This window comes from Zalophus californianus, chromosome 12 (assembly GCF_009762305.2).
Source record: "Zalophus californianus isolate mZalCal1 chromosome 12, mZalCal1.pri.v2, whole genome shotgun sequence".
Lineage (NCBI taxonomy): Eukaryota > Metazoa > Chordata > Mammalia > Carnivora > Otariidae > Zalophus > Zalophus californianus.
In genome coordinates, this window is record NC_045606.1 from 85,097,433 (window position 1) to 85,112,849 (window position 15,417).

A 15,417-nucleotide genomic window follows, 5' to 3' on the forward strand; every position below is an offset into this window, starting at 1 on the left:
TTCTTTTTTCTTTTTGTAGAGGGGGGGAGAAGCAGGGGAGAGGGAGAGAGTCTTAAGCATGCTCCATGCCCAGGGCAGAGCCTGACTTGGGGCTCAGTCTCAAAACTCTGACACTCCGACCTGAGCTGAAATCAAGAGTTGGATGCTTAACCGACTGAGCCATCCAGGCACCCCCAATATATATATATATATTTTCTATTATCTCACAACAGGGCACTGTATATTATATGGTCTACTTTGTGCAAAAATGGTGTGTGTGTGTGTGTGTATGTATGTAAGTATATATATATATATATGCTTACGTGGAAAGAATACACAGTTAACAGAAATAATAATAATAGTTAACTTTTTTGAAGTTTGAATTTATTTTTATGTTGGTGTGGTGTCTTACTTTTACAATGAAACAAAATATACAGATTGTGCCTTGAAACATCTTTCAAAATGTCAATCAGTATCCCTTCTGATACTTTCGTAGAAAAAATACTTTAATTATTGAAACAGGGTAAGGCTGTGTGTGGGAAACTTGATTTTAGCTGGTGATGCAAATATTCAAATAATATTGATCCATTACAACTAGTTGTATGATTTTTAGAACCTGGGAAGGCTGGATCAGAGCAGTTACTAACTTTCTTAAGTATTGGTCACTCACCTTTCTTAAACTGCTCAGGCCAAGTCTTCAACAAGACTCCTACTAGAATGCAACAGAAGCCCAGCAAGGAAAAAACAATGTGACAGGAAGTTTTTTTTTTTCCTCCTTCTTCCTTCTTCCCTCTCTCCCGAGTTTCTTCAGGGACATGGAATTGAAGACATAAACCCGATCCAAAAGTACCAAGATATGGGGAAATTTGCAAAGATGCATGGATAATTCTTGTTCTTTGTAAATGCACCATATCTGCATCTGGCAGCTACTCTTTAAAACACCCAAGGTACTCATCTGAGAGGACAGCCTCTATCAGGGGAACATTTTCTGTTCCCAGTGAAGTGGCACATCCAGTTCTTGGTGCAGGCTCACTTAATTCCTATTAGTCATTTCACAGCTGTATACTGGGAAGAGAAAATCTCAAATACTTTTGGCTGATTTCACTAAACTAAAAACAAGACCTTCCCCCTTTTCTCACAGTTCCCGTTTGTTTACAACTTTCCAGTCAATATAACATGTCTATTTTTGTGGATATTTCTCCTATATGTTTTAGTTGTCTGCTGACCTATCTACCCCATATTCATTCTACTTGCATACCTAGATTTGTGGCCATAACATAGCAGGTGGATGCTGGCCCACCCACCCCAGTTTGTCATTGAATTAATGGTGCAATTTGTGTTTGGTGGCTTGTGATTCGAAGATTGTTCAGGGACACTGCTTAAAAACACAGGTCAACTGGGGCGCCTGGGTGGCTCAGTCGTTAAGCGTCTGCCTTCGGCTCAGGTCATGGTCCCAGGGTCCTGGGATCGAGCCCCGTGTTGGACTCCCTGCTCAGCGGGGAGTCTGCTTCTCCCTCTCCCACTACCCCTGCTTGTGTTCCCTCTCTCGCTGTGTCTCTCTCTGTCAAATAAATAAAATAAAATCTTAAAAAAACAAAACAAAACACAAGTCAACTACCAAATGAGACAATGGATTTGATCAAGGTTTGTTATTTTTTAGGTTGTTTAAGGACATTAGATGAATGCGCAAATTTGTTACTGTAGCATTGCTATGCATACTGAAGATGCACATACGGGATTATTATTGTAGGTTGGTTTGTGACAGCTGGCCCTGATTTCCTTATTTCCTCAAGAAGATACTTTGAACAATTATTTAAATGCCTCCTCTCTGCAATTACAATAATAATGATAATGATGATTTTGCAACTGAATATGCAATTCAGGGTGCATACACTACCGTTTTTAGCTTGTTTCTCTTTTTATAGTGATGTCAGCTACTGTTGTCGGTGTTACTGAAGAACAAAGAACCATTTTTGTATTGAGGGTCACTGAACTACATGAAAAAAGTAACCTAAGGCCAATAAAGGAAGTTATAAGAAAAATAATGATTATAGTTAGTATTTAAAGAATGCTAACTATGAGCAAGTTTTTTTTCTCCTTGGAGAGACAAATACAGCATTTTCAGAACTTAATTGCTTTTATTTTTATTTATTTATTTAAAGTAATCTCTATGCCCAACAGCCCAATGTGGGGCTTGAACTCATGACCTCGAGATCAAGAGTCGCACACTCTACCGGCTGAGCCAGCCAGGTGCCCCAGAACTTATCTGCTTTTAAAGTTAACAACAAATATGTTATTTAGTAATAATAAATATCTGACAATGTTTTTGTTCTATGGTATAGTCCATTAAGGAGAAGCAAGTGGAAAAGATGAAAGAGAGGGGAGGTATGTGTTGTGGGTTAGAGGGAGATGACTGAGTGAAAGAAGCCAAGTCAGATGCAGAGGGGAATGAGAGAGTAACACGGGGTAAGAGGCACAGGATAGAAAGACGGATACTGTGGGAGAGCAGCTGCAGGAGACAGGAAGAGAGGAATGAGAGGAAGAGAAAAATGGGTAAAGAAGGAGGAGAGGAAAAAGACTTAGTGTGGGGGATTTCTCTTTTTAAAGAAAAGCTATTTATTTATTTGAGAGAGAGAGCATGAGAGGGGCAGAAGGAGAGCGAGAGAGAAAATCCCAATCAGAAATCCCACCCCGGCGCTGAGCACGGAGCCCAACGTGGGGCTAGATCCCACAACCCCGAGATCATGACCTGAGCCAAAACCAAGAGTTGGACACTCAACCAACTGAGCCACCCAGGTGCCCCCACGGTGTGGGGGATTTAAAGAAGCGTTTTTGTTTGCTTTTAGGATGAATGGGGGGTCTCTAGAGTGTGGCATTTACACCAGCATCACCTGTTACCAATTCTCTTTAAAAAACCGATTAACTGTTGTTCCCAACTTTAAGTATCCAAGTCATTTTAATTGTAGACCTGGTGGACAAGGTGGGAAAGTTGAAATGGAAATCTTACAACTAGGTGGATGTCCAAGCTAGCTGCCGTTGCAGCATCTGGTTTCTTGATGCTTACTTCTCAGGAGAAATTCCAAACGCAGAAGGGGAGCTTAGCTGTCAGGTACCAACAACTTCCTGCTAAGACATAAGGGGGGAAAGTTCCCAACCTTGGTGGCACATAGAAATCTTTTGAGGAACTAAAAAGCCTGGCTGGTGAAACCAGTCCCGGGCCAGGTCCTTTGGTAAATAAAGCAGCATCCATGATTTTAAGGGAAAAAAAAAAAAACCTTTTGAGATACTTAAAATTAATATATCAATGCTTAAGTCCCACCTCTAATATGTAACTGTTTGGGGATGTGATATGGGGATTTTTACAAGTTTCTCATGGGATTCCAATATGCAGCCAAGAATGAGAACCACTGCTTAGAGGCATCTCTCTGAATGTGCTCACCAGAGAATCCCAGTATAATGCTGGCTATTTTGGGGGCTCTGAGAGCAATGACCTGAACATTAAATTGCATAAAATTAGACCAAAGGCCAGAGTTTCTCACTCTTTGTGCTATATGTTTAGTAACTGACATTGCCAGAAATTGGTTGTAGAGATGGGGGGGGAGGAGATAATTTTGAGCTTATATGGAAATATACAGGAAGAAAATAAAATTATCAATATTAAGAAAGGTCTTTATAAAAATTTGCATTTGAGACACGATTTGGCCCAATTCCAACATTATGAGGACATATGGTGTCTCTTTTTTTGTTTTTTTAAAGATTTTTTATTTATTTATTTGAGAGAGAGAGAGAATGAGAGATAGAGAGCACGAGTGGGAGGAGGGTCAGAGGGAGAAACAAGACTCCCTGCTGAGCAGGGAGCTGAGCAGGGAGCCCGATGTGGGACTCAATCCCAGGACTCCAGGCTCATGACCTGAGCCGAAGGCAGTCGCTTAACCAACTGAGCCACCCAGGCGCCCCATATGGTGTCTCTTTGAAGACAAACTTCAGTTGACCTCCTCAGATTGATCTGAGCTGTTGGGGAACCAGGAGAACTGGTTTGCTTCTTCTCTGTTTGTTTGTGTACTAAATAAATAGCTCAGCTGAGTCCCTTGTCCCACAATATCCCTGTTGCCTTACTCTCTGACCTGCTCTGCATGCTGGATCTGGTTCTCTTTTCTAGTGCAGAGCCATCTAGAATTCTCGGTCGCTATGCTCTCCCACTTCTGTCATTCTGCAGTTCCCTCTGTTTCGGTTGACACTGAAACTTATTTAACCTGACCATCCCCTGTGCTGATATTCTAACGCAGAAAACATAAAGGGAGAAGCTGTCCCCAGTCAGTGATCCTTTCATGTCAGGTAACATATACATATTTCCATTTAAAGTAGCTTTGTGGAGCTTAAGTTTCCTAGCCCAGGCAGGGAGTCTCCTATGATTTTCATGTGAAACAGGAAAGAATGGTTGCCTCGACAGACCCACAGGGGCTGATACCTGTAGGCCTACTCTAGATGATTCTATTCTATTCTGGGTATAGCTTGAATTAGAAAAGATATTTGGCCTGTGGCCTTATAGAGCCAATGCTTCTGCTAACTGCCACTATGGCCACTATTGTTACTTTATATTTTATATTTATATGCTAATCCTTTCCGGCTACTTTGTATATTTAACCCATTTAATATCTGACAAGTTGACTGTGAACTCCTTAAAGCTAGGTATATTCCCAGTACCTGGCACATAGTAGGTGTCCAGCAAGTATTTACTGAATGAATGGATGAAAGTCGAAGCCATCCAGACAATGAAGGTGAGAGCAAGCTGGATGAAGAAGGGAGGAAATGAGAGGAGCTCCTTCCATTTTCTCCTTCACAAAAACCAGGTTGAGCCCCTGACCATGACAGTGGGACAGAAGCACTGACAGGTCCTGACTTAAGAATCCCCTAAACCTCAAACATTTCTACCCCAAGGGGTGGGATAATTTTTTGTGAGCCAATTTCACTTTTCCCAAAAGGACTTCTGGTTTCCAAATACGCTAGGAGTCAGTGGTAATTGCTTTTTGGAATATTATTTTGTCTGCCTCATTTAGATGTGGTAATTTGCAAAGCAACCCCCAGCAGTCGACAGTTCCTCCACAGCTGTGTGGTGTTCAGACATTTCCTGGGAGTCCTGGCCACCTCCTCAGCAGCTGGCAGTGCTCACTGAACCAGGGTATGTGCTCACCTGGGATCAGCTTGGATCCTGTAGCACTTGTTGTGTCTGGGATTTTTAAAATTCTGAAAGGGTGAAGGCCCAGTTACTTAATCCAGAAAATGAAAGTACAGTAACTCATAAAGGCCCAGCCTTACTTAATCCAGAAAACAAAAGTACAGTAACTCATAATTTAAGAATTAGTAGGGACTTTACATCACTGAGTCCATACTAGGTGGATGAGGAAATTGCAGCTCTGACAGAACCCGGGACAAGGTCAGCTGGCTGGTATCTGGGAGGCTGGGTGGAGAATCTATATTCTTGGTGTGGCACCAAACTGTGAGCTGGGGTCCTCTGCATTTATGCCTGTGTGGATGTTAAGTGTTTAAGTTACTACCGTTGACCCTGAAATAACACGGGTTTGAACTGCATCGGTCCACTAATATGTGGACTTTTTTTTTTTTTCTAAGAAATACAGTACAGTACTGTGAATGCATTTTCTCTTCCTGTGATTTTAATAATGTTTTCTTTTTCTAGCTTACTTTAGTGTAAGAATATAGCATATAATACACATACAAAATGCGGGTTAATTGACTGTTTATGCAATCAGTATGGCTTCCAGTCAACAGTGAGATATATGTAGATAAGCTTTAAGGGTGTCAAAAGTTATATGTGGATTTTTGACGGCATGAAGGTGGGGAGGGAGGTTGGTGCCCCTAACCCGGCTTCAAGGGTCAACTGTATTTATTTCTTTTTGAAGCTCTTTCCCCTGGCCAGAGACTTCCTGGTCCTCCTTCGTACATGCTTCAAGGTCACAGTTCAGACCAAAATGTTTACAAAAAAAAAAAAAAAAGTAGGCACTTATGAGATGACGAACCAGTGCCAGTTCCTGCACTCTCTGTCTCTCAGCTCCAACCAAGCTCAGCGAACAAGGGAGGGATAAAGCGGTCTCTAATACCAGGAATTTCTAGGCTTGGATGCCAACAGGCAAAAGGAGGAATTCTGCTATGGCCAGCCAGCGGAGGCTGTGGTGGCTGCTGCTGCCATCTCCTGGGAGCAGACGGACCTGAGTGTCACACCTGAAGCTAGTCTCACCGTTCACCTGGGACCTGCGCAGAGGCCCCACTGGGGCTGGCTCAAGTTCCTTCGTCCTAAAAAATAAAGGGGATATCCCCTTATTTACAAAGTGCTGGTATTTGCTTTTCACCCACTCCTTTTGGCAGTGTTGTGCCCAAAGAAATGATTCCACAACAATAGCAAAGTTGTAATGAGTTAATACGGCAACCATGAGAGAACAGAAGCAAGATGGAGGCAGAACCATTAGTCTTAGGAATACATCACATATTTCCCTTGGCCTTCTGAATCCTGAATGTGTACATTTGAGACTTGTATAATAGGGCACGTGTGGGTTTGGCGAATCTTGACCTCCAAGAATCTCTTGAGTTTACTGGCAGGGCTGCTCATTCACTGAGATAATGCATGCATATTCCTGGTATGCAAGAAATGCTCAGTGGGAATTATTATGGGGCAAATTCTAATCCCCATGATGATTTTCTTCATTTACTAACCAAAAATGGATGGATAGCCCCCATGCCTTTAATACTTTCCAGTCTTCAGATGGTCCCTAAGCAAACTCCTTTAATTTTTAAAAAATATAATCATACATTAGTGCTATGGATTGAATGTTTGTGTTTTCTTCAAATTCATATGCTGAAGGCCCTACTCCCCAATCTGATGGTTTTAGAAGGTGGGGCCTTTAGAAGGTGATTATATTTTGATGAAATCATGAAGGTGGAGCTTCCTGATGGGACTAGTGCCCTTATAAAGGGGATGAGACCAGAAATCTTCTCTCATCCATACAGCAAGAAGGCCACCATCTGCAAACAGGAATAAGGCTGTAGACACCAAATCTACTGGTGCCTTGAGTTTGGACTTCAAGACTCTAAGTGTGAGAAAAAAATGTTTGTTGTGTGAAAATCAATAAAGGAAAACCTCACTAAAGAGGACAGACATACCACTCAATGTCAGTTACAGGAAGAATTGTCAGTTACACTCTTCCCAACAGAGGTGTCAATTATGGGCTCCAACAGAAGAATCATCACCAGGAAAGAATCATCAATTACAGGCCCCAACAGGGAAAAGAAGTACATTGTATCTCCTACAAGACATTGACTTCCTCTTCAACTCAGCTAATGAGAAGTCATCAACCCCAACTCTTTCTTTTCTCCAATGGACTTTCATTCAAAACAATCCCTCCCAACTTATTTCTTCTTCAACTAAATAACATCCCTCTCCTTTGCCTGTTGCTGGACTTGCCTATGGTTTTGCTGTAGCTTGCATGTCCTGAATTGAAATTCTCTATTTCTGAATAAATCGATTTTTTGCTGGCAAAGTATTTTTATTTTTAAGGTTAATAGCTATTTAATCCACATAGTCTATCATATTGTTGTTACAGTAGCCCAAGCTAACTAAGACAAAAATCGGTACACAGAAGTGGGCATGTTTAGGGGGGACATGCTGGAAGAACTCCTTATTGCTGTGAAGGGACTACCAAAGGCGATTCTGGAGAGAGCTCAGAAGGAAGAAAGCTGGAGAGAATGCCTTCCATTTTTTAAGAGAATATATGAATGGAATGTTGCTAGAGATACGGACAGTAAAGGCCATTCTGCTCTCAGACAGAAATGAGGAACATGTTATTGGAGACTGGAGGAAAGGCAATCTTTGTCAAATAGTGGCAAAGAATTTGGCTGATTTGTGTTTTTGTTCTTGTGTTCTGTGAAGGTAGAACCTGCAAGTGATGAAATTGGTATCTAGCTGAGATTTCTAAACAAAGTGTTGGAGAAGTGGCTTGGTTCTTCCTGACTGCTTGTAGTAAAATGAGATAAGAGAGATATGAACTGATGATGGAACTGTTATGCAAAAAGGAACCAGAATTTAAAGATTTGGAAAATTCTAAGCCTCTCCACATTACAAAAAATGAGAAAGCATGTTTGAAGAGAACACTAAAGGTATAGCTGGCTGACCATTTGATAAGGAGATTAGTGTGGATATGAACCACGGACCTAATCAGCCACCTCAGCAAGGATACTCCAGTGTGAACTGAAGGAGATGGATATAGATGGAATGAAGAAAGGCTGTTGGATGTCTTGGATTTTACAGGACCAGGACCACAGAGCTGTTTGGTTGGAATATAAGCTATTCTTCAAGACAGGGAAAGAATGACCCTGAAAACAATTCAGAGATCAGGGGGGCCATCAGGGTTTCAAAAGAGGAAGTGATCACCTCTATTACAACAGACCAGATGGCTTCCACCACAGCTCTGGGACAGGCCTACCCAGAGCCCTGTGGGGGCGGGGGGGGCGGTTCTCTGGCAAGGCCACCATCCCAGGGGGTAAAAAAGGCAGCACTAAAGGCAGAGCAAAGAGTCAAAGGGGATTATTCTCAGGCTTTGGGATTTCATGGAGTTTGCCTTGCTTTCATGGGACTCATCCCTCCTTCCTCTCTCATTTCTTCCTTTTGGAATGGGAATGTCTATCTTATGCCTGTCCTACCACTGTACTGTGCAAGCACTTAACTTACTTGGTTTCACTGGTTCATAGCTGGAGAGGAGTTCTGCCTCAGGAAGAGTCTCATCCATACCTGATTGAGATGATATTTGGATAAGACTTCGGACTTTATGCTGGAATGAGATAAGATTTTGGAGCTATTGGGATGAAATGAATGTATTTTGCCTGTGAGAAGGACATGCATTTTGAGGGGCCAGGAGCAGAAGCACGAAGGTAGATGTCTGCAAATCAGGAGGAGGTCCCTCATCAGATACTGAATCTACTAGCACCTTGATTTTGGACTTCCCAGCCTCCAGAACTGTGAAAAATAAGTGTTTTGTTATTTAAGCCACAAAGTTTATGGTATTTTTGTTATAGCAGGCTTAATTGCCTAAGACAATTAGTGAGAAAAAATTCAGGAGGCTATAAGAGATACAGTTCAGGAAATATCTGAGTATCTACTATGTGCTAGTTATGGATGATATAAAGAAGAATAATGTAGGCGTAGTCCTAAAAATTTCCCATTAAATACATGAGGAAAAAAGTCATTGAGAATCAGGTACTTGGCTTATGGATTCTGATCTGCAAAAGGCCAGCTGTGTAAATGACCTTGGACATGACATCTAACATATTTGGGTATTAGTTTCTTCATCTGTTGCATAATATTGTAAAAGGAAATTCTTCCATTTACAGCAGAGCTTGCCTAGGAGATAGCACACTGTATACTGTATTGTGCTTCTACTTTACTCAACACCTAAAATGGTTAAACAAACCATGAACTTTGCCCGACCTCGGGTCAGCTAAAGTAAGACCCTTACAGAACCTATCTGAAGATTTATTTTTTTCCTGACCACTGATGTATGAGGCTTGCTTTAACCAGTCATGTACAGAGCTGTTGATTTATTCCAGCTCATTTAGAGGGTATATTTTAATCTTTAGTGAACATAACAATCATGAAACCCTTTCCTTACAATTAAAAACACCTTCTTTTCCCTCTTAGCCTAGTGTGTTCCTTTGCCTGGAAATAAATCAGCCAAATTTGTTTTGCTTTCTAACTCGTGATGGTCTTTTTTTTTAAAGATTTTATTTATTTATTTGACAGAGAGGGAGAGAGACAGCGAGAGAGGGAACACAAGCAGGGGAAGTGGGAGAGGGAGAAGCAGGCTTCCCGCTGAGCAGGGAGCCCGATGCGGGGCTCAATCCCAGGACCCTGGGATCATGACCTGAGCCGAAGGCAGACGCTTAACGACTGAGCCACCCAGGCGCCCATTGGTGGTCTTTTTTATTTGACAACATCTTATATCTGAATAGTACTTTACAGTTGACTATGTTTCTTCCTACTTGAGAAGAATGGGATGTGATCAAACAGGACCAGCTTTCAAACCAAAGAGATTCTGGCTCTGTTACTGACTAGCTACACCTCCTCGGATAAGTTATTCTATCAGTGAAGGTCCCAGCTGGAAACAGATGGCATTCTCAAGTTGGGCAATGTTTAATAAAGGGACTATTTATAAAAGTGTGAGAACACACCAGGGAACCACAGAAAGCAAGGAGTGGGAGTGGTTACTGGAACCCAGAACCAGAGAGCTGTGTAGAGAGACCACTTGGGAAGAGGACTTGTGACCTTTGGTCAAAAGGGCCAGTCAGTCCCGAGTGACCTTACAGGCAGGAAGTCAGGGGAAGGAATAGCCCCACCTCACTCTCTTCTGTCCCACACATGTGAAGAAGCAAACCAAAGACAAGTACTTAACATTTCTGAGTCTTATTTTTCTCATTTGTGAAAGGGGAATAATAATATTTATATCTCAGAGTTTCTCTGAGAATGAAATGAGAACTTACATCGTTCATAGTAAAGAAGCTAGGCACACAATAATTGTTCTCTTCCTTCACCTGATCTTCACAACCCCCTTGTGTAGTAGACAGGATAGATTTGATTCAATTCACTCTATAGGGTGGAAAATGAGACTCGGAGAAGTTAGGCGACTTTCCCGAGGTCTCATGGCTAGAAAGGTACCAGACCTAGGAACAAAACTAAGATTTTCAACACATACTCTAGGCTTCTTTCCATAGGCTATTCTTGTACCCCTATATCATCTTCTTCAAAAGGCTGACACCAATGGTTTCTTCTATCTAGAGCTGCTATACCTGGAGCTAGTGACTCTGCTATTCAGAGAAAAATTTATTGACTCAGCAATCAGTGCCTGAGACAAAATAAGCAACCACTAGATGGTTCGATGAAAAGAAGGCCAAATGCCTAAAAGGTGACTGGATGTAAGACTCTGACCAATATAGATTCTCCATGTTACATCCTTGGCAATTCTACTTTGATAGCCACTAGGCATCCCCTACACAGTACACTGATGTCAGAATTCCTTTTTTTTTTTTTTCCTTCTTTTGTAAGAAAAGAATCCTATTTACCCATTTCACCCATCCCCTCACCAACCTCCCCTCTGGTCACCAGTTTGGTTATTTAAGAGTGTTGGGGTTTTTTTTTTGTTGTTAGCTTGTTTGTTCATTTGTTTTGTTTTTCAGATTTCACATATAAGTGAAATCCTACAGTATTTGTCTTCCTCTGACTTTTTTCACTTAGCATAATACCCTCTAGGTCCACCAATGTTGTTGCAAATAGCAAGATTTCACTCTTTTATATATGTATATACCACATCTTCTTCATTCCTTCACGTTATCAGTGGACACCTGGGCTGCTTCCATTTCTTGGCTATTTAAATAATGCTGCAATAAACATAGGGGTGCATATATCTTTTCGTTTTTTTTTTTTTTAAGTAAGCTCTACACCCAACGTGGGGTTGAACGCATGACCCTGAGCTTTAGAGTCACATGCTCTACCGACTGAGCCAGCCAGGCACCCCATGTATCTTTTCAAATTAGTGTTTTCATTTTCCTTGGACATATACCCAGTGGTGGAATTACTGGATCATATGATACTTCTATTTTTAATTTTCTGAGGAACATCCACACTGTTTCCCTACAGCGGTTGTACCAATTTACATTCCCACCAACCATGCACGAGGGTTTCCTTTTCTACACATCCCTGAGAACACATACTATTTCTTGTCTTTTTGATACCAGTCATACTGACTGGTGTTTGGGGATAGCTCATTGTGGTTTTGACTTGCATTTCCCTGATGATTAGTGGTGCTGAGCATCTTTTCATGTGTCTCTTGGCCATTTGAATGTCTGAATTCAGAATTCTTGATTCCTTCTACCTTGAAACTGTTCTAACCCTAAATCTTCCCCTCCCAATAAAAGCATCACTATCTACCCAGTGATGCAAATCCCAAGCCCAGGAATTATCCTAGATTCCTTCCTTGTCTGCCTGCCTTCCCTCCCTCAGCAAGTCTAGTTGGCTTTACTTCTAAAATATGTCCTAATTCAACCTCTATTCTCCATCTCCTCTGCTAATCCGAGCCACCATCATTTCTTGCATGGCTACTATAATAATCTCCTGTCAAGTCTTCTCACTTCAACTCTTCCTTCTCTCCGACTCACTAAAATGGATCACGCTGCTCCTTGACTTCAGCCCCTGCACAGGTCTCTTCTTCATAGTTCCACGTCATGGTTCCTTACCACAGCTGTTAGGGCCCTACTTTCCCGACTCCACTCTCCCCCATCACTAGGCTCCAGCCACGCTTTCTATTCTTTGAACACACCAACCCCTTTCTGGTCTCCGGCCCCATTGCACTTATTTATTCTCTCTGCCTAGAATGTTTTTTATCCAGCCTTTGTATGCCTGGCATTTTCTTACTGTATAGGTTATTAGCTTAACTATTACCTTCTTAGAGAAGTTTCTTTTACCATCCAATCTAAATATTACTCCAGTGTAGTCTTTTATTAGTACTCTAAATGCACAGACTAAAATGATCCAATTGACTTTATTTATTATATGTTACCCTATCAGAATATAAGCTCCATGAAAGCAGGGCCCTCATCTGGCTTATTTGTTTATCCCCGTCTTCCTAGCACCTAGACAAAGCCTGGTATATCACAGCCTTTTAATAAATCTTTTTTTTTTTTTTTAATAGGGATACATGTTTGCTGTCTGAGAAGTTCTGGCATTCTCTTTCCTTTGCAACCCAAGTTCCCTTTTAGTGTAATTTATTCATTCTTCAATAAATATTTATTGAGCACCTACTATGTACTAGACATTCTCATAGGACTGAGGATACAACTGTGAACAAGATATGCATAACTCCTACCTGCATGGGAGTTATAGTTTAGGGAGAGAGAATAGGAAAAAAAGAGGAAATTAAAATATATTGTGATATTTGCTAAGATAAGGAGGGAAACTAAGGGTGCCAAGGGAAACACAGAAAATGGCACCTAACCTCAAAATAGGTGATGAGGAATGATTTTCCAGAATGAAATGATCTGAAAAATGAGCAGGAGTTAGCCAGCTGAGTAATGGTAGAGAATACTTCTGGCTTGGCTTAGACTAACCTTGGAGGCCAGAGAGAGCACAGAACTTATAGGAGCCAATTCAGTGTGTTAGTTTAGTTTGGGAGGAGTAAAACTTGTAAGGGGGAAAGAAGAGAGAAGGCTGAAGAGGTAATCAAGGCAGGATATGAAAGGCCTCTGCTAAAGGAGCTTCGTATTACTTAAATGGAATAGAAAGTCACTGAAAGTCACCTCAGGAAGAACTGGCTTATATCTGTTTTTTAAAAGGATCACTCAGGGGGCGCCTGGCTGCCTCAGTTGATTGAGCATTCAACTCTTGATTTTGGCTCAGGTCATGATCTCTGGGTCATGAGATTGAGCCCCATGACTGGCTATGCACTTGGCATGGAGTCTGCTTGAGATTCTCTTTCTCCCTCTCCCTCTGCCCCTCATCCCCACCCTCTCAAATAAATAAATAAATAAATTCTTTAAAAAAAATAAAAGGGTCACTCAGAAACCATAACTCTATGTCTGGAAAAGAACAAAGACTCTACTTACATTAGGGTAAGAGGTGTAGTTAGCAAATTTGGGGCCCCTAACTAATTGAACTGAGTCACCATCTTAATCCTTTCCCCTTAAAAGTATCTCTTTTCCCCAAAGTTAACCACTAAGCATCTTTGGGACTAACCTTCTCTGGCCTCTCCCCCTGTCTCTAGACTCCCAAATCAAGTCACTGGGGTCATATAGCATTCCCTCAAGGAACAAATATTTTTCCAACATGCTGCAACACCCAAAGTGCATGTGATTTTAGAAGTTAATATATTGTGGCCTTCTTTGGGGCATTCTTTTTTTCAAAGTTTTTTTTTTTTTTTTTTAAGTAATCTCTATACCCAATGTGGGGCTCGAACTCACAACCCCAAGATCAAGAGTGGAATGCTTTACTGACTGAGCCAGCCAGGCGCCCCCTTTTTGGCATTCTTGATCTGATATGCTAGCAAAGGCCACTACAAAGTTTTCCTCTATGGTAATAGGTCAGGACAGTTAATGAGTATAACAGGAAGAGACTACTACTGAGGTGTTTCAACTCACTTGGTCATTCACTGAGAAACTCTTTGCATGAGTTTTTCCATGGGGCAGGACAAGATGAAGACACTGTCACGGCTTTTCGGGGTAGAACCTTTTCTAGTGAGTGAGGAATACTTGGGTAATCGCAGTGGCTAAGCCAAGAACTAAGCATGCATAACCCTGACAAACAGGTCCCTGATGGGAGCATTATCTAAAGCTGCCAGATATTTGGAGCAAATGTTTCTTTTTTGATAAGAAGCTGGTGTGATGCCCCTATGGCATTCAGAGCACGGGGGTTGTTACTCCCTCTCTGGTCTTTTTCTCACAACTCTGTTCTGTCTGAAATTTTGGGCGAAATTTCTGCCCGAGCTAAAAGCAGGCAGATTCAACAACTGGAAAAAACCATGACACACGGCTTCCCCAACCCCTTAAGGTTTTTTTCTGGTCTGTGGGTGAATATCATGACTGAGCAAGCCTATTGCACGGACTGGTGTGAGAGGACTCGCAATTACAAGGAAGGGCATCTCACAAACTGCAAACAGAACACGGTGAGAGGACACAGGAGCATTTCCTTTTCCTGTCTCCATGTGACTCGGGAACGCGGGGCAAGACTTTTAAAACCAGGACGGCCGCAGAGGGAAAGGATGGTAGCTCTTCCACGCCAGCTCCCTTTCGGTGAGGGCAGCGGTTTCCGAAGTCGCAAAGACGTCCCTTCTCCCAAGTCCGTCTTCTCAATTTCCCTTCCTGGCTCCTAACTACAATTTATTTCTTTTCATAACATTCTTGGCTTACCTCAGCTTGTAAGAAAAGTCCTTTACGCTACTCCCCTCCACGCCTCCCAGGACAGCCCTCAGGTGCTCACAGTCCATCTCAATTTCGGTCGGGGTATTAAGGAGCATTAGGCGACGGAAACGCTAGGAGAGCCCGAGTATCCGCGCACAAAGCCAGCAAGACCCCAGAAGGGGAGAGCACACGGCCCGGTGGGCCGCGGCCCCTTTAAGAACAGGCCACGCCCCTCTCCTCCTCCCGGCGCGGCCGGCGGTCGGTGGCGGCCGCTTCGGTGCTGACAAGATGGCGGCTGGCGGGGCTGTCGCTGCGGCGCCCGAGTGCCGGCTTCTCCCCTATGCGCTACACAAGTGGAGCTCCTTCTCCTCCACTTACCTTCCCGAGTAAGTGCTGGGCCCTGGGCTCGTGCTGCCCTACTCTTCGGCATAAGCACGGCTGGGCCAGGGGGGCTGTGGAGGGCAGTCGAGCCGAGAGGCCCAGGCGGGGCCT

At 42.5% G+C, this 15,417-nt stretch overlaps 1 protein-coding gene across 3 annotated transcripts in view; it reads left to right on the plus strand.

The window, feature by feature from the left end:
- The window catches only part of MKLN1 (muskelin 1), a 321,865-nt gene that overhangs the window by 137,186 nt on the left and 169,262 nt on the right, over positions 1–15,417 (plus strand). Inside the window, exon 1 of one of the 3 annotated variants that reach the window (XM_027574042.2) lies at positions 15,159–15,311. The exons of the other annotated variants lie outside the window; for them this stretch is intronic. Coding sequence (XP_027429843.1) covers positions 15,214–15,311 — 98 coding nt within the window. The 5' untranslated portion in view covers positions 15,159–15,213. Of the gene's footprint in view, positions 1–15,158; positions 15,312–15,417 lie in introns of those variants that run through there. 3 annotated transcript variants of the gene reach the window in all.